At 39.2% G+C, this 22,674-nt stretch overlaps 1 protein-coding gene across 1 annotated transcript in view; it reads left to right on the top strand.

Moving 5' to 3' along the window:
* Nucleotides 1-22,674, top strand: part of LOC136610023 (dynein axonemal heavy chain 3-like) — a 1,175,415-nt gene that overhangs the window by 131,921 nt on the left and 1,020,820 nt on the right. Inside the window, exons 5-6 of the mRNA XM_066589293.1 lie at nucleotides 17,946-18,457; nucleotides 18,725-18,845. Of these exons, the coding sequence (XP_066445390.1) occupies nucleotides 17,946-18,457; nucleotides 18,725-18,845 (633 nt within the window). The remainder of the gene's footprint in view (nucleotides 1-17,945; nucleotides 18,458-18,724; nucleotides 18,846-22,674) is intronic.

A 22,674-nucleotide genomic window follows, 5' to 3' on the forward strand; every position in this document is an offset into this window, starting at 1 on the left:
AGGTGAGTATGAAGACGCCGGACCGCCGGGATTCAGGTAAGCACTCTCCGGTTTGTTTTTTTAACCCCTGCATCGGGTTTGTCTCGCGCCGAACGGGGGGGGGGGGTTAAAAAAAAAAAAACCCGTTTCAGCGCGGGACAACCCCTTTAACTGTCCATAGCAAGACAACCGTCATTCTGGATAACAGGGTGAAAAGTCGTAATTCAGGTATGGGTTAATAGGGTGAGTTAACACCTGCATTATGACCTTCAGTCGTATTTCCATCTCTGTGCTGGTATTTTTTGCAAACCCATTAAACTCAATGAGGAAAAACAGAAAAACCTTTATCTCCAGTTTATTTCCATTTCTCTGCTCCAAAAATAGAACATAGAGACAGAATTCTGACTAAAATTCATTAACACAGATGTGAACGCACCCTAAGAGGATGCAGGGCTCCACTCTCTTGAATACAGCAGCCTCATTAGCTGAGTATTTTTCCCCCAATATGTTTTTATGTCTTTTATGGCCCCTTCACATGAACGTATTTGTGCACACAATATTTGCGTACGCAATATGCAGAAAATGTAACCCAGTGATTTCAATGGATTCGTTCTCAATTCCATGCTCTATTTTTGTCTGCATTTGTGCGCCAAAGGCCCCATAGAAGACTACGGGAGGTGCGCAAATATGCACTCAAAATGGCCGCAAATGCGCAATACAGTGAAAAAAAGAACATATTTAGACCTCAGGCTAAATAGCTTTTAAATCAGGCCTGGGATTTGTCCCACTCCCATGTGAACATGCCCTGTGAGTGCAAAAAGTACACTAAATTGCACCCATATAAGTGCTGAAGCACCTCATTTATGGTGCAAATGCGTTGCGCTGAAGCATGTGCAATTGCACATACGTCCATCTGAAGAAGCCCTTAATTCACTTTTGATACTGGAGAGATCCTGGCCTCACCATGTTCTGGCTGGTAAGGCCTCTGTTGTAAAGGCCGCCTGCAGACGAGCGGAAATCCCGCCGCGGGATTTCCGCCGCTGAAAGTTTGCATAGGAGTGCATTAAAATACGCACTCCTATGCAGACGGCCGCGGTTTGGCCGCGCGAAATCTCGCGCGGCAAACAAACCGCGGCATGTTCTAATTTTCTGCGGGGCACGCACTCACCCGGCCGCCGACTCCGGTCTGCGCATGCGCCGGCTGCGCGGCAGCCGGCACATGAAAGAGCCGGGGCCGCCAGGCGCGGGTGAGTACGCGCTCGTCCCTGCAGGCGCTCGGGTCGGATCGCGCGGCGAGAATTCTCGCTGCCGGATCCGACCCGCTCGTGTGCAGGCGGCCAAAGGCTTAGAAGACCTAAGCAAATTAAAGAAAACCTGGTTCTTTAGACAACATTAGCTTCTCTTTGGAATCTTAAGGCCTATTAAGACACAACGATTATCGCGCAAAATTTGCTCAAAAGCGATCTTTTGAGCAATAATTGCTCCATCTAAATGCGCTCTGTTCGTGCACTATTCGTTCATTGCTCATTTCTAGCAAGCTAGAAATGAGTGATGCGCCTCATCAGCGCTGCACGCTGATTTTCTCAGCAGGTGGCACCGATAAGATTCTTTCAGCTGGTGTCCTGCTGGGAATTCTCAGCAGGGTACCAACTGAAAGCTCTGAGAAGAAAGGAGCTGTATACAGAAGACAGTGCTCCAGCTGTCTTCTGTATACCCAGCTTGGAGCGCTCAGCTGTATACCAGTGCTCCTGCTGTCTTCTGTATACCCAGCTTGGAACGCTCAGCTGTATACCAGCGCTCCTGCTGTCTTCTGTATACAGCGGGAGCCTTTATTTACACACTAAGTTTTTAAGTAGAATAAGCTATTAACAGTTTATGCAAAGTGAACGCTAAAAACTGTCACTCAAACTGCTGTTTGAGCAAATTTTGAGCGATCATCATACCGTGTAAATGCACACCACGATTATCGCACAAAAGATTACTTTTGAGCGATAATCATTGTGTCTAAATGGGCCTACAGTCCTATAAAGATGATAAATTTAATACCTAAAGATTAGAGATGAGCAAACGTACTCAGTAAGGCCGATTTCGCAATCGAGCACCGCGATTTTCGAGTACTTCACTACTCGGGTGAAAAGTACTCGGGTGCGCTGTGGGGCGGGGGGTTGCAGAGGGGAGTGGGGGGTAGCAGCGGGGAACCGGGGGGAGCCCTCTCTCTCTCCCTCTCCCCCCACTCCCCTCTGCAACCCCCCGCTCACCCACAGCGCCCCCGAGTACTTTTCACCCGAGTAGTGAAGTACTCGAAAATCGCGGTGCTCGATTGCGAAATCGGCCTTACCGAGTACGTTCGCTCATCTCTACTAAAGATTATGATCAGTCTTCATTTGTACTTTTTAATTTCATTTTGTGTAACAATTTTATTAGCATACAATTTCCCCTCCAACCTGTTTCATTGGGTCTTTTTCACCTTCCTCTGGATCAACAATGGGGGGGGGGGGGGTGAAGACAGGCTGAACTGGATGGATATTTGTCTTTTTTCATCCTTGTATAAAATGTTACTATGTTAAAGGGGTTGTCTCGCGAAATCAAGTGGGGTTATACACTTCTGTATGGCCATATTAATGCACTTTGTAATATACATCGTGCATTAAATATGAGCCATACAGAAGTTATTCACTTACCTGCTCCGTTGCTAGCGTCCCCGTCGCCATGGTTCCGTCTAATTTAGGTGTCTTCTTGCTTTTTTAGACGTGCTTGCGCAGATGGGTCTTCTCCCTTCGGCTCGGCTCTGCAGCATCGGCGTTTTGGCTCCGCCCCTTGTACGCGTCATCGCGTAGCTCCGCCCCCGTCACGTGCCGATTCCAGCCAATCAGGAGGCTGGAACCGACACACGTCATGGGGCAGAGCTACGCGATGACGCGTACAAGGGGCGGAGCCAAAACGCCGATGCTGCAGAGCCGAGCCGAAGGGAGAAGACCCATCTGCGCAAGCGCGTCTAAAAAAGCAAGAAGACACCGAAATTAGACGGAACCATGGCGACGGGGACGCTAGCAACGAAGCAGGTAAGTGAATAACTTCTGTATGGCTCATATTTAATGCACGATGTACATTACAAAGTGCATTAATATGGCCATACAGAAGTGTATAACCCCACTTGATTTCGCGAGACAACCCCTTTAAGTTATACGATTACATTGATTATGTCACTCATCAGTATCTGCTGAAAGTTTTGCACAAATGTTCAGGACCAACAAGACTATCAGATTAATGTAACAATATCTAAAAGCTGATTTACACAAAGCGATGATCACTCAAACGACAGTTTGAATGACAGCTTTGAGTGATCATTTTGCATAAACTATTAAGTAGCTACTCAGCTACTTAATAGCTTATTAGCGTGCAAATGAAGCCTTTAGCTGAATGCAGTTTATAGCCGGATGGCTCTTATCTGCATTCATATCCTTTGTTCTCCGATGGGTTAAATAGCTGAAACAATGCTATCAGCACTACCCGCGGAAAACTCAGCATGCGGTCCTGATAAGACCGCACAACGGTTTTTAGGCTGGTTTAAATTTAACGATCAGCCAGCAGTGCACGAAAAGTGCATGATGGTCGCACATTTAGACACAACGATTATTGCTCAAACGATTGTTTTTTAGCGATTTTCGAGCGATCATTGCTCCGTGTAAATGGGCCATGACAGATAAGACATTGATGTTTGGGTCTGTTTAGATCTGCTGATTTGTCGTCTGAATGAGCAAACAATGTCAGAGTTTACTTGTTTGCTTGGCAGCCTAGTTATACAAACAGATACATTGTTGGCTTGTTCAAACGAGAAATTGTTTAGTCGTTCACATTCAATCGTTAAGTCAGTGAGACCAACTAATGATCCATATTTTAAACGAATGATTACTGAATGCCTTAACAATGATTTTTTTACTGGCGTAGAATGAACTAAAAACGAACAATTTGTTGTTGAATCGTTCGATCGTTGGCTGCGTTTACACTGACCGCTTATCATTTTTGCTCGTTTTAACGATTTTTTGAACAACAATCATTCCGTGTAATCGAGCCTTTAATCTCACCTATCTGAATCCATTGCACAGTAACCAACGTCAGTGCGGGTAATTTTAGCATCACATAACATTATGTAAGCGGGATATTCTACAGCGTTCTACATTGTGAGAGCAAAGAATGATATTAAATTATAATAAATCTCACATAGTCTATAAAAATGTATTTGGAGCAAGCATGACTGGCATGAGTTCACAGGACTTCTTTGGCTTTATATTAAATAAGGTGCTACATATTCTTAGTGGCACAGACACATAGAGGAGCTGTGTTTATAATATTCTCCGTTGAACTAGGGAAGCTTTTCCTAAATGACAGATTAGCTTTAAGTAATATTTCCCAAATACAATGTTATAAATCCTTTAATAGAATACAGGGAAACACTTAAAAAAGGACTGCATAAAAGGCTCATAAAGTATTAAATTAGGCACGAAGAGCATTCATGCCTCAGAGATTCACAACTTCTTGGGCTCTGTAGAGTGCTAGGCATACAGCTGCAAAGGACAATGGGAGTAATATTGGAAGCTTATGTCTGTCAGTCAGATGCTTTCAGTCAGTCAGCATTACTAGGATGGTTCGCGACTATTCTGACTGGCGGAGAGCAACTGACAGAGTTCTTCTCTTGTTGCTCCTCCCAAATCTAATTTTCTATAGCCTTCAAGGCACAATATATAGCCCTCAAATCTCTAGTTCTAGAAATTTATAGTGAGTGGCTATAACCCATTGGGACAATATTTCTTGACAAGTACATAAATATCCAATTGTACATCAGAGATATATAACCAATAAAAATGCTTAAAGGCGCAACTGAGACAAAGATATATATTGTAAACAATTCCCTGAAAAAGGGAAAGACTTAAGGAACTTATCCTTATAGGAAAAACCTAATCTGCATATCCTGGAGGAGAGAAGGGAATAGGGACATGATCAAAACTTTTATATATGTTAAAGGTATACATTAGCTTCCTAATAAAAACCCTTCTCTCCTGAACCTTAACACTAGAACAAGGGGCACAATCTGAGATTAGTTGGGGGGAAAATTAGAAGCAATGTCAGGAAATATTTTATGACTGAAAGAGTAGTAAATGCTTGGAACAAACTTCCAGCAGATGTGGTTGGAAAATCAACAATAACTGAATACAAGCTGCCTGGGATAAGCATAGATCTATTCTAAGAGGGAAATAAAAAGGTAATAATATAAGGGAGGGCTAGATGTGCCATATGGTTCTTTTCTGCCATCAATTTTCTATGTTTTCTATGTTTTTATGATAATATCTACACAGAAACACTGAAAAATGACCATACTTACTGAAACAAGGATACAAGGAAAGATACAAATGCCAGTTCTCAGTAGCATGCAGAAGGCAAATACCATAATGGGAGGTAACACAGGTGCAAAATAGTAATGAACAACCACTAACACAGCCATAACACATTGGAAGGGTGGCTGCTTAGTATTATACTTGCACAAAAATAAAGTTTCTATAAGGTGCCAGCACCACAAGTAAGCACTCAACTTGCAGGCTTACAGCACCATTAGTTTCACCCATACTGTTGGATAAGGTAGGCTGCCCACCACTACCAAAGTATATCACACAAAGCACTGACATCTTGGGCTTCATCTCAGGACCCAACTGCTTCTGCAAATAAATGAGGTAATCGGATAATACTAATAACCCATCAGGGCTGTGGTACCAAACAGACACTGAACATCAGTACCACTTAGACCAATGGAATTAGTAGCCGCTGCCCATGACTCCAATTGTGCATCAGGATATATAGGGAGGGGAAAAGAAAATAATTTTGGGAAGACCTAATAAACATGTACATGAGCATAAAAACAGATGACACGAAAAAAATTAACAGGATTGTCCAGTTGTAAACAATTGATGGCCTATCCTTAGGATAGGCCATTAATAGTAGATCAGCAGTAAACACTGTCCCAGAACCTCCCTTGATCAGCTGCTTGCTGGGAAGCAGACAGCTCTGTTCTCACTGAAGTGGCCAGGCGTGGTATTATAGGCAAAGTTCATATTGAAGTGAATAGGAAGTTCACCTATAATACTAATCCTTGCCAATGCAATGAGAACACAGCTGCCTGCTTTCTGTAAAAATGAGCTCAGTCTGGAGACCACTGCTGATCAACTTTTGAAGGCTTATCCTAAGGATTGGCTGTGATGTAATTTACAACTGGATAATCCCTTAAAGGCTGCAATACTTGTTCCACATCTATAGAAACTAAACATATTGTTCATGGTTGCCAGGTCATCAGAAATTCTTATACAGTAGACTCCATCTCCAAGGGTATTTCTAAAGACTTATGGACCCTGTGCAAAAGTTTGGCCTGGCAACTCTCTCCCTGCATCTCCACTCTTCACAGCTGCCAGATGCGTCTCCTCCATAACTATTATCTGCATCACTGGGTCTCTTAATCAATGCAGCATTAGCAGCCAGAGGCTTAACCAGAGTCTTAAAATATATGGGGCACAAACCTCAAGGCATACCTTTTGTCCACCCCTCCTTCAGAAAATATACATACATATATATATATATATATATATATATACAAACACACATTACAGGCAATATAAGACAGCTTTATTTAACATGATGGGCTTAGATACAGTGGGTCAACTTTAGTATACTTTTAAATAATATAATCATGCTATAATGGCGAAATATGAGATTTACACAGTGATATTGATTACAGTGCAGTTACCTCCGGAGATTGCAGGTGGCGTCTTCATCGTTCACTATTTGTTTCATTTGCTATCAGACCACAATAAAGCTGTGTTTAGCAATGACACATCTCTCCACCCTCTTCCCATCCTGCTGCTATCTCTACACGCTTCATGGCCCCCTTCACAACAGTGCTCAGTTTGGTGCCCCACATTCCAATAATGCCCCCATACAGTAATAACTATTTGCCTTCACATAGTAATAATACCCTCTTTATGTCCCTACAAAGTGATAGCTCCCCCCTTTGTGCTCCTACAGTGTAATAATCACCCTTTCTACCCCCAACATGGTAATAATTGCCTCCCATAATGAATTTGATACTATCCATATTGCACCTCCTCTTTTCTCTTCTCTGCTTTGTGTTGTACTGAGGCATGATCTCAAGCACAGAAGTAGTGGGCAGCTCTATTGTTATGCTTTTACGTGTATTTTTAATATAGACAGACTGCATTAATGCAGTGTTTGAATTTAATGTAATTTCTCTTTCCCTGCTGTTGTCATAAAAGCTTTTGAAAACATGTACATGTTCTGGGATGCTAGCTAATTCTTTTGAACATAACACATTACAGAAAATCTTTAAAGCATACCTAACTTTTCAGAATACTGCTATGTGTGTACATGAGTAATAACACAATTTCTGGCTATTATATGACTTGTATCTTGTATGTTTACTCCTTTCCCCTTCTGCAGGCTGCATATGTGATTTTCAGTTCTCTCTGAGCCTTCCGTTATACTGTGTTCTATAGACTGTGCACAAACTGGACTGCAAATTTAAAACACAGAGACATAACATCATCAGGGAGGACACTAGAGAAATACTGAGCAGTGTAGATGTGATTTCATTAGCTATAACACAGTAAACAATCATTTACTATTAGCTGCAGAAAGCATCTGTGTCTGTCTCTGCTTCTATTTCCTTCCTATCCTCTCTATAGATTTCTATGTGCAGCATAAGCCATCATAATCCTCCACTTCCTGCTCTCGATCTTGTTATCTGCATCACTTGACAACAGGCAAGTGACAGCAAGTTGGAAGTAAGGGAGATCCCCTGGTGGCCAGCACTTTACAGTGATTTTTCAACACAAAAATGCCATTTTAGGTAAACAAAATTATTTGCACTTTTGGTAGTTATCACATTGGCTATTATTTTAACACAACTTCTTTGAAAAGTTAGTGACAAGAGATGAGCGAGCACCAAACTGCTCGGGTGCTCGTTACTCAAGACGAGCTTTTTGTAATGCTCGAGAGCTCGGCTCAAGTAACGAACCTTATTGAAGTCAATGGGAGACTCAAGCATTTTTCAAGGTGCCCCTTGCTCTGCATTGTTTTCAATGAAGCCGTGGCTGCTGTTGGCGGTTCCATTGAAAAAAATTGTCTGCCAGCACCCCTAATTTGTTTTTCATGGAAGGGCTTTACATATAAGCCCTTCCCTGAAAAACAAAAATTTCAGGGTAAAAAAAAAACAAAAACGTACCCTCCGCCGCTGCCGTGTCCCCTGCGGGGAAGAACACATCTGCCACATCAGCAGGGAATTCTTTTTACTAGCGAGGATGAAGAAAACATCTGCCACATGCGGCAGATGTGTTCTGCATCCCCGCGGGGGACACGGCCGCGGCGGATAGGTAAGTTTTCTTTTTTTCTTTTTTCCACTAAAATCCTTGTTTTTCAGGGAAGGGCTTATATGTAAAGCCCTTCTATAAAAAGCAATGCAGGGGTGCCGGCAGACCACTGTTTTCAATGCAACAATTTAGTGTGGAGAGGGTGAAATGTTCTCAAGCACCCGAGGACTGCGTGGTGCTCTCTCGAGTAACGAATACCTTCAAGTATGCTAATGCTCGAAAGAGCATCAAGCTCGGACGAGCATGCTCGCTCATCTCTATTAGTGACCATTTAAGTTAGTGCACTTCCTCTGAAGGTGTTCTTTAGTCCAGTTATTCTCTGCAATGTCAATTAAATAGGTCAGAAAATAGCACTGGTGATGTGCAGTGAGTTGGGACCATCAGCAAGGCAAAAAAGCAAAGGCTTAGGATTCAACCCCTTTTTTAAAATAAACATTTTTATTAAGGTGCTATTAAAATTCTCTAAACCCACATAAGTGTCTGGGGCGTATATATTCGACACTCATGCCTTGGTCAATTATGGATGTGGTTATCAGCAGGGGTTGTTTGATCATACTACATGCAGCGGATTCCGGCTCTGACCCCGGCCGGCGATCCCGTGTACCTACTTTTGCTGTACTGGGGATAACCGCGGACGCTCACCATCAGACATGTGCAATACAGATGTTTTATTTTAACCCTTTCCAATCCACTGTCTGACCTCTGAAGACATTATGATTTAAGGCTGTACAGCTCCGATGTTGGAAGACATCCATCGGGGTTCTCTTACTTCATACTGCCAGCCTCTCTGAAGTCGGAGCCTATCCAATGTGTCACCTCATGTAGTACTGGCTTTAGCCAGCAGATAGCACCATTGTATAAAGGCAGAAAAAGAGTAATCCCCTTAGGAAAACCAGGCTACAAATTGGAGTGGAAGGGGTTAATGTTTGTTTTTCCCGCACGGTAGCAGGGAGGTGGTTTAATCTACAGCTTTTGATCGTTATGATACCCCTTTAATTTATCCTTCAATTTTCATGGTTGGTTGGCATGTGACAAAGCGCCCTACCACTGGGCACAGAGTTAGCTGTTTGCTTGCTGTTTTCAGTTTTGGAACCTTGTTGACTTCAATGGAGTGAAGATTGTGCTATTTCAAGCTATACTCCACATACAACTGTAGGTTTTATTTGCTGTGTCATTGATGTAGGTTGTCATTTTTTTGCAAGGTGTTGGGTACAAAAAGCATCAAATGACTTATACTATCTAGAAATGTATGGTTATTTCTTGTGTAGTACGTTTAATGCTATCAATAGTAGTATGCTTGAAAAAAATCCTTTATTATTTTACAAGTACGGCTTCCTGACATCATGATCGATTCGAGCAGAAAAAAATCAATTGGAAAACAAGCTTTTGACAAGGAACATTCTGCATCTGTGTCATCACTCACAGGGGGGTCTAATGTGGCCTTTAATACCCTGTGCTGCTTTAATCCTGTTCGTCTTTACATGGCAGTAGCTTTCACCAGAGCATCACTTTAACACTTGCCTTGTTTCTTGATATGCAAATTCTTTTATGCAATATTGATGCTTCCTCCGCCTGTGTATCAGCATGTATATTCGGCCATTACAATGTTTACTCTTTCTGCATAAATTAATGTCATTTTGATAGATTTACCATCATTTAAATGAAGAAGAGTGGACCTCATAAGTAGAGAAAACCAGTGGAGCACATCTTATTCCTCTCTCTAAAATAATGTTACTGAATATCTGAATGTACAATCATTAAGAATCCTGATTAACCATGACATTTTGTTGGGGAGGGGTGCATATACAGGAGAGATCTAAATATCTATCTATCTATCTATCTATCTATCTATCTATCTATCTATCTATCTCATAGTAGATAGGTTGAAGCTCATTTACTTAGGAATTATGGATCCAGAACTATGGGTATGTAGCACAGATTTGAAGGGGAGAGCTAAAACTTTTTTTGCCCCAACTCTCTTTTGTGACATATATCCAAAATGTTGTCATTGTTGCTATAAAGTGTGTTCCTTTATGGGCTTACCTGCCAGTTTTCAGGATAATAGTACTAAGGTTTATTTTTTTCACATCACTAAAAGAAGCAAAGCAGAGAAAATTGTGGAATTCTCCAGCATTGTACTGCAAGACATCATGAAGTTCCTGTTAGTGCAGAATAAAACACCAAAGGAAATTCTTGAGTGCATGATGGAAACATGGGGTGACAAGTGCCCGTCATACTTAGCTATTAAGAAATGGTGTGCCAACTTTCAGCAGGGTGAATTTTCTATCCGAGATGCTGAAAGATCTGGGAGACCGTGTCAACACCTGAAATTGTTGAATGTGTTCATGACATAGTTTTGGAAGATAGGTGAATATCACTGAAAACAATAGTTGAGACACTGCAGATATCCAAGGAATGAGTATAATTCATGAACAATTGAATATGCGCTGGCTTTCAGCCAAGTGGGTACCAAAATGAACACTGACCAGAAGTGCGGACCAGTGAGCACTTCCAAGGTGATTTAGACACATTTTGAGGAATCCAGTGGTAATTTTTTTGGAACAACTGGTGACTGTTGATAACACTTGGTTACACCACTATGATCCTAACATCAAAGAACAGTTAATGGTAGGACTCTGGATCTCTGCAGTCTAAAAAAATTCAAGACACAGAGGTTAGCAGGAAAGATCATAGGCAAGGGTGTAACTATAGGGGATGCAGAGGATGCAGTTGGACCCGGGCCCAGGAGCCTCAGAGGGGGCCCATAAGGCCACTCTTGTTCATACAGGGATCCCAGTGCTATGAATAAAGCAATTTTATTTGGGGGCCCCGTTACAGATTTTGCATTGGGCTCCAGAAGCATCAACATACGTCTCTGGACTCATAGTCACCATTTTTTGGGATCGCACAGGTATTTTATTAACAAACTATTTTCAGAAGCGCCAAACCATCAATGCAGAATACTACTGTCACTTGCTGGGCAAATTAAAGACCACACTTAAAGAAAAAAGATATGGAAAACTGCAAAAATGATGTTTTGAAGGATTTGGGGATTTATTTTATAGACCATCAATTCTACTCGCCATATCTTGCTCCATCAAACTATTACCTATTTCCAAACCTAAATAAAAACTTGAAGGGATGCAAATTATCAAATGATTCACAGGTTATAACAGCAACAGAGTAGGTTTTCAGTGAGCAGATATCCGAGTTCTTTTTGGAAGCGTCAAAGAAATGTAAAAAAATAAGTAATAAGTGTGTTGAACTTCAGGGGGAATATGTTGAACAGCATCAAAATTTCATGCCCCTAGCTCATTCCCTTCTTGGCTGGGCTAAGAAATTTTCAGCCCCCCTCCTACCTGTACAGCTTCTAAATTCAATTTGAATACAATTGCATCAGGCTTTTTTAGTCCTCTTAAATTGAAGATGTTGAAACCATAGCTTTATGAAGCTGGGCTTGGGGAATATACTCCCAGAATAATCTGTAGGTTTAGGATGAGCAGAAACCAAAAATCCATATATCACATAGCAAGGTCTTCTTGAAATAAGATTGTATTAGCATGCCCAAATCACAGTTAAAGCAGGTTAATCCTATGATATATTCATACTATCTTAATCATACTTGTACTGTATGCTAAGTTCTAATTATTAATTAAAGTAACATAGCCTTGGGGGGGGGGGGGGCAGAAGATGATACCTTATGATTGATGATAAGTATTTCATTTTGTACAAACACCATTGTCAGTATTTCGGCTGTTGGCTTGTATTCTTAAGAAAAGGGACATGTTAGCAAAAAGGTACAGGGCAATCAGAACTCTTACAATGATGTGCATTGATATTGTAATTTACCAGTCCTTGTTTTAAAGCGTACCTGCAGTGAACAAGAAAACCTTCACACTGCTCTTACATCCATATGTGTAGTATGAAGCATTTCCCTTCCGAGCTCATTGCCTTCTATGTCACACATGCAGTGGAGCTGAATGTGGTCATAGTAACTGTTCTTAGAAGTGTTCTGGCTCTTTTAGACTTCCTTCTCCTCCTCTTACACTCAAACTATTGCTGAGGCTGTTGTAAGCACAGGACTTTGACAACTAGCAAATTTTCTCTACATCTAATCCAACAAGGAAGAAGTAAAGGGCTTCAGTAATTCAAGTCTCCTCTTCTCTACCCCAAATGTAAATGAATTGTAAAAATGGCTTGGGGAGCTACAGAGTATCAACATGGGCTCTGTCAGTGTTGGAAAGTGATATTGCAGCCTAGGAGAAAGACTTTTTGAGAATGTTAATATATATGTACCATAGAGGTAGCCCAAAGTGGCTGCTTTGGGGTCTCTAGAGACTAGGGAGCCCATTCCATGTTGGTAGGTATAGGTATTTCATCAAAATTTCATTTGCTTATGTTAGTAAATTTTAAAGGTTAGGCTAAAGTTCTGAAACAAAATAGTGCAATTCAAGTGTATACAGATTTTTTGTATCTGTGCTATGTATTGCATCTTTCCATTCTTAGGGCTCGGTCAGATGAGCAATTTTTTAGCGTATGAATAGCTGTGTTAAAAAAAAAATCACACATCGCGTGTAGAAAAATTGTGTGTCTGGGTGCATTTACACTCGCATGTCCTATCTTTTACAGGTGCAATTATTTAGTGCCTCTAAAAAACGGACATGTGACCACTTTCATTGCAAAGCATTGGTTCTAATAGAGCCGATTTTTAAACGCGCCTATTCATGCGCTAAAAAATCACTGGTATGACCATGGCCTTAAGAAGCAAGGAAAGCTCCATAGTCCTTTTTACAATTGATATTTTTATACAAGTACAGTACTTGAACACATATACAATGAATATGAGATTAGGCTCTTAAACATATTCATTAAAATATATTTAAAGAAAGGCTGTTTACTAAGGGAAGAAATATGAATCTAATAAATATACATCTTAGCCTGATGTGGTGCGGTTTGTTAAAAAAACAACAACTCTGCCCTCGTGTGTATGCATTGCATAACTACATGCTATGCCTCACACTCACTCATCATCACCATAGCATCTACAGGCTGGGCCATGGAAAAGTAACCCAACACTACCCTATTATGAAAGCTGTCTAAAAGAGAATCTGCCTTTATTGGCCATAGCAACCATTCCCAGCACAGCTCTCATGTTTTATACTGCTGAATTAAAATTAAAGCTGCGCTGTGATTGGTTGCTATTGGCAACAAAGATTTTCTTTTAGATAGCTTTCAGAAGAGTGCAGCGTTGGGCTAATTTTCCTTTGCCCACCCTGTACAACTAACTTTATTGGAATGTTGTATACCGACAAATATTTCAAGTAGATGTGCTGAGAATAAAGGAAAACCTGCCAGGGGCTTTAGAAGAATTCTGCCAGTATCTACAGAAGTAGGCCAGTGGGACAACACGCAAAGAAACCTCCACGTTGATTTGACATGAATATTTTGTATTTTTGAAATAACTGACACCACTGCATTATAACAATTGTTCCTAATTCCACTGAATAATTATCCTGAGCATAGAGATTTATACATATAGATTACAGTTGCCGTCCTAGGATGGGTCTTCTACTACCGTGTTTCCCTGATAATAAGTCCTATCCTGATAATAAGCCCTACCCTGATTTTCAGGGGGGAGGGAAGCTTGAAATATAAGCCCTCCCCCCAAAAAGTCCTAGCTGCACTACATGTAAAAAAACAAAAACAAAAAACCAATACTCACCTAGCAGCCAGCATTCATGTCCCTCGTGCTGTAGCACTGCAGACTTACATGTCCTCTGGCACGCCGACAAAACAGTTCTTCCTGATAGCAGTGCTTGAATACCCCGCCTCCAGCAAACTAATGCTCTAATTGGTTAATCGAGCTCCGTGTTAGCCAATAAAAGCTGGTGCTTAATTAACCAATCACAGCCATTCAATTATGTCATTCAATGAAAGGCTGTGATTGGTTAATCAAGTGCCAGCTCTCATTGGCTGACGTGGCAGTCAATTAACCAATTAGAGCATTAGCTTGCTGGAGGCAGGATATTCAAGCCCCGCTACCAGGAAGAACTGCTCTGTCAGCGTGCCAGAGGGCACAGAAGCAGCAACGACTGAAACCAGCGCGAGGGACCCGAATGGCAGCTGCTAGGTAAGTTTTATAGGACACCCCTGAAAATAAGACATTGTGCCTCTTTTGAGACCAAAATTACTATAATACAGTGTCTTATTTTTGGGAAAAACACATTAGTTCAAAATAAATTCATATTGAAAATTGTATTACGTCAACGCTAAAGTGCATCTAGGGAGATTTAAGTGCAACTCCAGTCATAACTCAATGAAAAGTAGCAGTAAACCTTAAAGTCAAAAGGAGATCTCATTGACTTATTGGTGATAATATACAGTTGTACCTATTACAGTACTATTAGAAATGCTAAGTAGAGAACCTCTCTCAATATCAAACTGGGATACCTTGTTCCCATCAAAGAAAATTATCCTGAGGATGTAACATTTTACCCCATTAAAGCTCTGATGTTACTATTAATCTATATATCATTGATAAGGGCTATGAATATTTATGGAAAAATCTACAAATATGCTAAACCCAAGTTGAAGGCATTCAATTTAGAAGGGTATAACTCCTAGGGTACCTGGATGATCAACTGAATCCAAAGCCATGTTCTCTGTTAAAGGAGCCTTAGTGGTATGCTACTGTCACTGTGTAAGTACAATAACCTAAATAATACAAGGGAATAGAAAGATTACATTTTCAAAAGAAGAGTGAGAAAATGTAGTGCATAATGAAAAGCAATAGCTAAGACAAAGCCATTGCATGGCTTACCTTTTCTCCGGATTAAAATAACATCTGCTGCCCTAGACCTAGATCTAAATACCCTTGCCAGTAGAGTCCCTTGTTGGTGCCCTCAGGAACCCATCACCTGGGGTATATGACCTACCAAACCCTCCCTAACTGTGGCACAGAGAGGTCAAAAGAAGAGAAAGACACGGAGGACAATCTGAAGGCTCTTGACTTATGGTTTATGGCTCTTGGTGGTCATATCAGAGATGCTCTTTATCACAGGTTTTGCAATGGGGTGTTATGATTACTAACTTCTCCGTTTTTCACTCCTCTGTCAACTTTAGATGGAGTTGTACTCTGATAGCTCTCAGGAGCATTTCAGTCGATAGCCCCTCTTATCAAGCCAGTGCAAATAGTTACCAATGTTTCTCCACTAAGCCATCTTGACACTGCTTTCAAACCCAATAGTTCCATTAAACAACCTGGTTCTATTGTCTTATGAATGTCAAGTTACCCGACTCTTTTAATATTGATAGACATGGTGTCGAAATGAGTCCTTCTATTCTTCCATTAGCATATCTTTAAAGTGAATCCAATTAGGTTTCTAAATAATCACCCTTGGTGCAATATTAAATATAGTATGGCTTCCATTTCTGACATATTTAAACACTGATATACCATGTCAAATCTGAAACATCTGTCTGGTATGTAAGCTTACTTGCAACGTGTCGTATGCCTTAAGATGTTCTTGTATCCCCTACTTTACTACTTCTTAGAGATGTCAACTAATCTGATTACCTTAGACATCATGCATAGTTGCTTTCCCCTTCACTGTACTATATGTCAAGTTAATCATACAGGGAAGTGTATTTTTTTACCAGCCTTTTCAGTTTTATATCTTCTAATCTTCTGAGTAGTAAAGGCACAAAGCTTGTATCCAGCTCTCATCTGAACTGACATTCCCGAGAAAGGGAATAGGCCATGCAGACTTTATCTGTCATCAGCTTCCCTTCCTTCAGAGACAGCGTGCATGCATAGCTTCAATTAATGTGCACTGTACAAAAAAACCTGCATATTTAAAGGCCATCTGCATACAGCTTTAAGAAGTGGCTACTGACTGCAGCCATAAAATGTACAGTTTCACATCAGTGCTAAGGATTTAAAGCTGGAAGCCCATTTTTATTGCATATATCAGATGTTGACAGAAAATCAATAGATTTAATGTGCAGTCAGTTGTTGAGTGCAAAGAAAAACCTTTTAAATATGAATTTAATAATTAAGAGTTGAACCAACCACACCGCTTCCTGGTTATTAGTCTCATAAGTGAGGATTAGGAATCACATTTAATTGGAATCTTTAATCTTTGCACTCATACATTTCATGGGTAAAGCCTGATTCATTGACTTGTTATGCTTAACACATATGCAGCTGAGTAACCGTCATGGCAGGAAAGTAGTAAGACATAGGAGCTGTTATACTATATTGCTGCTTGTTTTGTGTTCTTTTATATCTATCTATCTATCTTTCAATATCTATCTATCCCATATCTATCTATATACTATCTATCTATATCTATCTATCTATCTATCTATCTATCTATCTATCTATCTATCTATCTATCTATCTATATCTATCTGTCTATCTCATATCTATCTATCTATCTCATATCTATCTATCTATCTATCTATCTATCTATCTATGTCATATCTATCTATCTCATATCTATCTATCTATCTATCTATCTATCTCATATCTATCTACCACACATATCTATCTATCTATCTAATATCTATCTATCTAATATCTATCTATCTATCTATCTATCTATCTATCTATCTATCTATCTATCTATCTCATATCTATCTCATATCTATCTATCTATCTATCTATCTCATATCTATCTATCTATCTATCTATCTATCTATCTATCTATCTATCTATCTCATATGTATCTATCTATCTATCTATCCCATATCTATCTATCCCATATCTATCTATCTCATATCTATCTATCTCATATCTATCTATCCCATATCTATCTATCACATATCTATCTAGCTCATATCTATTTATCACATATCTATCTATCACATATCTATCTATCTCATATCTATCTATCTCATATCTATCTATCTATCTCATATCTATCTATCTCATCTATCTACAGATGTGGTAACTCAGTAGGAAAACAACTGCAATTGCATAGTGATATCAGGATGTGCTGTGCCATACGAGCTCCTCTAAATGAACAGACTCAGCCCTGCTACATCTGTATATATCCTTTTATTATGTATAAATAGCCCATCTGTCACTGAGTCCCGAAATATTTTTATTTTACTCTTCTAACAACAATTGGCAGTTCACACTCTATTGTGTTTTCTTGTTCTTTATATTGACAGTTTGTAGCATAAGCCTTTTAAACAACAAAGGCTAGTAGCTCTGCAGCCAATCTGTGATAAAAGGGGGAAAAATGAAATCACTATGGAAACTGGAGGAAGGATCTAACAGCTTTCTTTTTAGGATAAATGTCTGATGTTTGTGACTGCAGGGAAATAAAATTCATAAATTTGTATGATGTTATCGTTAATGTTTTGTTATGGCAGATTGCACTATTTTCAAATCATCTGACCTTGGCTTTATTAAGTGATCCCTTTGCTGAAATAGTTACTGTTTTGCACTAGAAAAAAAACAAGAATGTGATGAGGGGAGGAGTGTAGAGCAAGCCTGCTTCTTAAATGATTATTTTTTAAATCACACAGAGCTCCTGGGTCCTGGAATGAAGACCACTGTGAGTTTTTCAGCAATGCAGCAACCCGGGGAACTGAATGCCAGTCAGAAAACAGTGTATCATCCAATTGCATGCCTGCCTTTGATGTTGGACTGAGAAACTCAGAACCTCTCCCTCCAATCCAGAAGCAAATAAATACTAAGGAGAAGAGACATCCCTCGATTCAGTGCACTGACACTCCGAGACACAAAAACCAAGGCTGCTGTCATTATAAGAGCACAAATGAACCTGTTTGGATTGCAGACTGCAGCAAATACCTGTCTCCCCATAGGAGTTTGCCACTTCTTCCAACATCATCAGACAATGCAGAGAGCCTTGGCTTACACAGGCCACTGTCTTTATTTCCAGACAAAGCCAGTCATTCTTTCAGCACACCTGCAACTGAACAGCACAGGGAACTGGAGGGAACTAAACACTCCACTCAGCCTGAAACCCATTCAGTCTCTACCAGTGCCTGCAAGAAGAGGAAGAACAAACACCTTGGTAAGTGAAAGAAATACAGCATATTTTACAATAACGGGGAATTCTGCATTAAGCAAAGACACTTATTTTAAAGGATTTTACCCTATTATTTTAATAAGACTCAAACCTAATTTGAAATAGATTTGGTTGCATTTTCTAGAACTATGCAGCTTTTTAAGAGGTTAATGATGGAGTAGACTTTAGTTATTATACAACATTTTATATTTTATGTTCTGACTTTCAATCAATGTGTTTCACTTTGAACTTTAATTGAAGGTTGTGCTGCAGAAGACTGGAGAAAGCATGATGCAGCTACCAAGGAAGCTCTCTCTGTACTCTTCCCTCCACCAACATACTCCACACATGGCCTCTCCAGACCAGCTTCACCAAGCCAAGGGCATCTGCCCAGGTAAGTTTCCACAGTTATGTCAATCATCTTCCATACAATAAGATAATTTTACTTCACTTACCTTTTAACACATCATTCCTATATGTTGTATAACATCATTCTGTATCCATTACATTAACAGTCATCTGCATCCATTTGATCATATTTTATGAATTTATTAAATCTCCGATTTTCTTGTAATGTTAATCCCCAGTAATCCCAGTAGCTATGTGTTGTTCCGCTGCAAAGTTAATGCCCGCAATGCCTTTTCAGCAACAAGTCCAAAGTATAGATGGTCCATTAATCTAAGCAAATTCACATTCATCACACTGTTTCCAAATCACTGTTTAAGTAAGTATGCTTTGTGTCGCATAATTACTAGGTCTGGTCTGAATAATAAATCTCCCCTATTGTATTTGGATAGAATAGGGAGGCATTTCTATAGGTGTATTTTCACAAAGAAGCTAAATAGAGAGAATTCACATAATAAAGACCATGATTAGGTTATAAATAAAGCACACTACAGTTTAATGATAACCCCCTTTTTTCTGCAATAGTCTTTCCTATTAGAGTATTTAATTGGAATAAACCAGGTACTCATTTACCTTAAAAGGTGGAGTATGGCTTGGAAAGAGTCGCTGGTTCCCTTCAAAATATAATTTTAATTGAAAGACTATGCCAAACAGAATACAGTTACAATGTGATTGTTTTATGTAATCTGTCAGTCCGTATAATACTTCTAGATGATTTTGTTCAAATTCATTGACTTCCTTAAGACCTGCTTTCTGCTTGTCAAATAGCATTAAGAGAGTAGGCAAGTGTAAAGCTTAACTAGCATGGTGTTATCTGGGGTCATAAAACTGCAATACGAGTGGCATGCCTGTTTTCTTGTACTAGATGGACAAGGTTCTTGCAAGCATCCCTGGCTTGCTACACAAACTATTTGTGCCTAATTCAGTATATACAACCATTGCACCAAATGATCAGCTATATTCTGCCACATATGGCAAACATTTTTTATTATTTGCATGTATTATGTTTTTTGGTTCATTTCTTCCCACTGATTTCATTTCTTCACATTAATGAAATGAGTATTAATTGTGTTACAGGTATAAGTAAGTCCATGGCAATGCATGCTATACAGATTCTGAGTTTGCCTTAATGATCTGTTCAACACTTCCTATAGAATATTTTCTTCGCACTTCGATATTTTATGTTTCTGTTACACTTCAGTTTAAATGTGTTAAAACATGGGGACTTGCTAATGCATGTCTGTATATTCTATACATCCATAGAGTTACACATACTGTTCTAATAGCAGGTTAAAAAAAACAGCTAGCTTACAAATAGCATAATAATTACGGGAGCCTGCAAATAAGAAATGACATCTTTTTTAACAAAAAAGATGGGTCACATGACCAGGACTTCTGAATCTGACATTTGCCCTGGGCAGTTTTAGTGCAATTGTCTTTTTCTTAAGGATAGTCACAATATCATGTCTTCTTTAGTTGACTCCGAAGATTTTTTTTAGAGTCAAGTTTAATATAACACACATAGGAAATGGCAACATAACATGTATTTCAGCTTGCATGCTGTAAATGCTAAAGACAATACATATTCATATACATATTTCAATATAAGATTAGGAATTAAGCCACATGTATATAATCCTGCCTAATGAACATAACACTTGCCAGCTCTATAATGTATTATAGCTCGCACTTTGATCAGTGCAGCATTCTGCTGGCCAGCTATTGTACTACTGAGAGGCACACAGTAGCCAAATCCCAGAGTCAATTAAGAGTTAAAAAGAAAATCTGGGCATTTTCTTGCTGAGATCTGTCAAAGACTGAAGCGGTTGGCTTCATGTCTGCCCGTGGAACAATAGTTACCTGTACGCTTTATAGGCTACTTGGCAGACACCAGCAATCTGTATAAGGTCTGTCTCTGTTAGACAGGATTCAACGAGAATCCCTAATGACAGTCTACCTTTCATTAAAAGTAAAAGAGGGAAAAAACGCTGCATACCTTCTTGATGAAGGACAGAACTTTGAAGCATTTACTTGATGTCGCTTCCATTCAGCCTTGACTTGGCCTGAGGTTTTGGTTCCCAGTCTAGAAGTCAGCAGGCTATCACTTCCCTCTTCCTCCACCCCCTTGAATTGCTCTGCAAAGGCAGATTAGTGTCACAGCTGTAACAGGCACACAGTAATACACATTAGAGATACAATCTCCATGGTGGCAAGACAGCATGGATGGAGGACAATGGGGAAGACCACTGATATTTCTTTTTTAATTTAATTTGTATGTAAGGAAGCAGATTTTCTTGTAAAGTCAAGGCTAATGTTACATTTCTCTTGTACAATGCCCTTTGTTCTATAAATGAGTATAACTTTCTAGCACAGTGTCGTTCCCAGGCTGTTACCAGCTTTAGAACAAATACAATGAGATAGAAAAATAGACATTATTCCTGGGAATCAGTCTGGCTAAGAAGCCTTAGGACTTTTCATGTGCAATACTATTATTTCAGCATTATTAGAACAGTGTGCTTTATAATCAAGAATATATCACATGGGGACATGCTGTTCACAGCATATATGCAGTATTAAATAATGTTTCATCATCTAATTTCTGATTAAGTTTATACCCTGTAAACTGTACTGAGGTCACATAGGTTTAAAAATTAATGAGGCTGGCTGCATGTTTCATATGGTAGCATCTACTGCTGCTGCAGAAAGATGTTTTTCTACCGGTATCCAAGGCATTTTGTGACAGATAGCTACACAGATAAATGAATAGATAAATCGTAAGTAGATTTATAGCTAGATATGCATGAAATATGTGCAATAGATAGATATGGGATAGAGAGATATGAGATAGATAGATAGATAGATAGATAGATATGAGGTACATGGATAGATATGAAATAGATGGATATATATGAGATAGAGATGAGCTAGAGAGATATGAGCTAGATAGATAAATAGATAGAAGTGGTAGACAAGGAGACAGGTAGGTGAATGGATAAAGAGATAGATAGTAGACAAGTAGATTGAGTTATAGATAACTAGATAGTTGATAAGTAGATATATAGCTAGAAATGCATGAAATATATGCATTAGATAGATAGACAGGTGGTAAACAAGTAGACAGATAGGTGGATGGATGGATAGATAGATGGATTAAGAAATAGTTGGTAAGTAGATATATAACTAGATATGCATAAAATATATGTATGAGACAGATAGTAGACAAGTAGATGAATAGATAAACGGATGGATATACAGATGGTTGGAAAGATAGATGGTAGACAGATGGATAGATAAATGTAAAAGAACCCGATGGATGGATAGAACAATGGTAGACAAGTAGATCAGGAGATAGCTGATAAGTAGATAGATTTGAGACAGATATAGTTGATAAGTAGATATATAGCTAGATATGCATAAAATAGATATGTGTAATAGATAGATACGAGCTAGATAGATATTAGATAGATAAATGGATATTAAACACTACCTAATATTAATTAATGAAAACAAGTATTTTCATATTTTCTTTTAAAAGCCAAGATTTATTGAATGGTATTATATATATTCTGATTTAAACAAATGCAAGTTAGATCCTAAACTCTTCTACAACACATTTTATATTGTTTCTAAGACAGTATTCTTCATTTTCAGAAAACATTAAGGAATACGTTTTATATGATTATAATCTTGGTTTATTGGTTAAACCCTTGGGAGCTGAAAGTTAGCCTACTCAATTACGTGAAGGGGTTAATAAGTTATAGAAGTATTAAAATGATATATGGGAATCTATCAGCATAATGTCTCGGATGATTGACATA

This window comes from Eleutherodactylus coqui, chromosome 2 (genome assembly GCF_035609145.1).
Source record: "Eleutherodactylus coqui strain aEleCoq1 chromosome 2, aEleCoq1.hap1, whole genome shotgun sequence".
Taxonomy (NCBI): domain Eukaryota; kingdom Metazoa; phylum Chordata; class Amphibia; order Anura; family Eleutherodactylidae; genus Eleutherodactylus; species Eleutherodactylus coqui.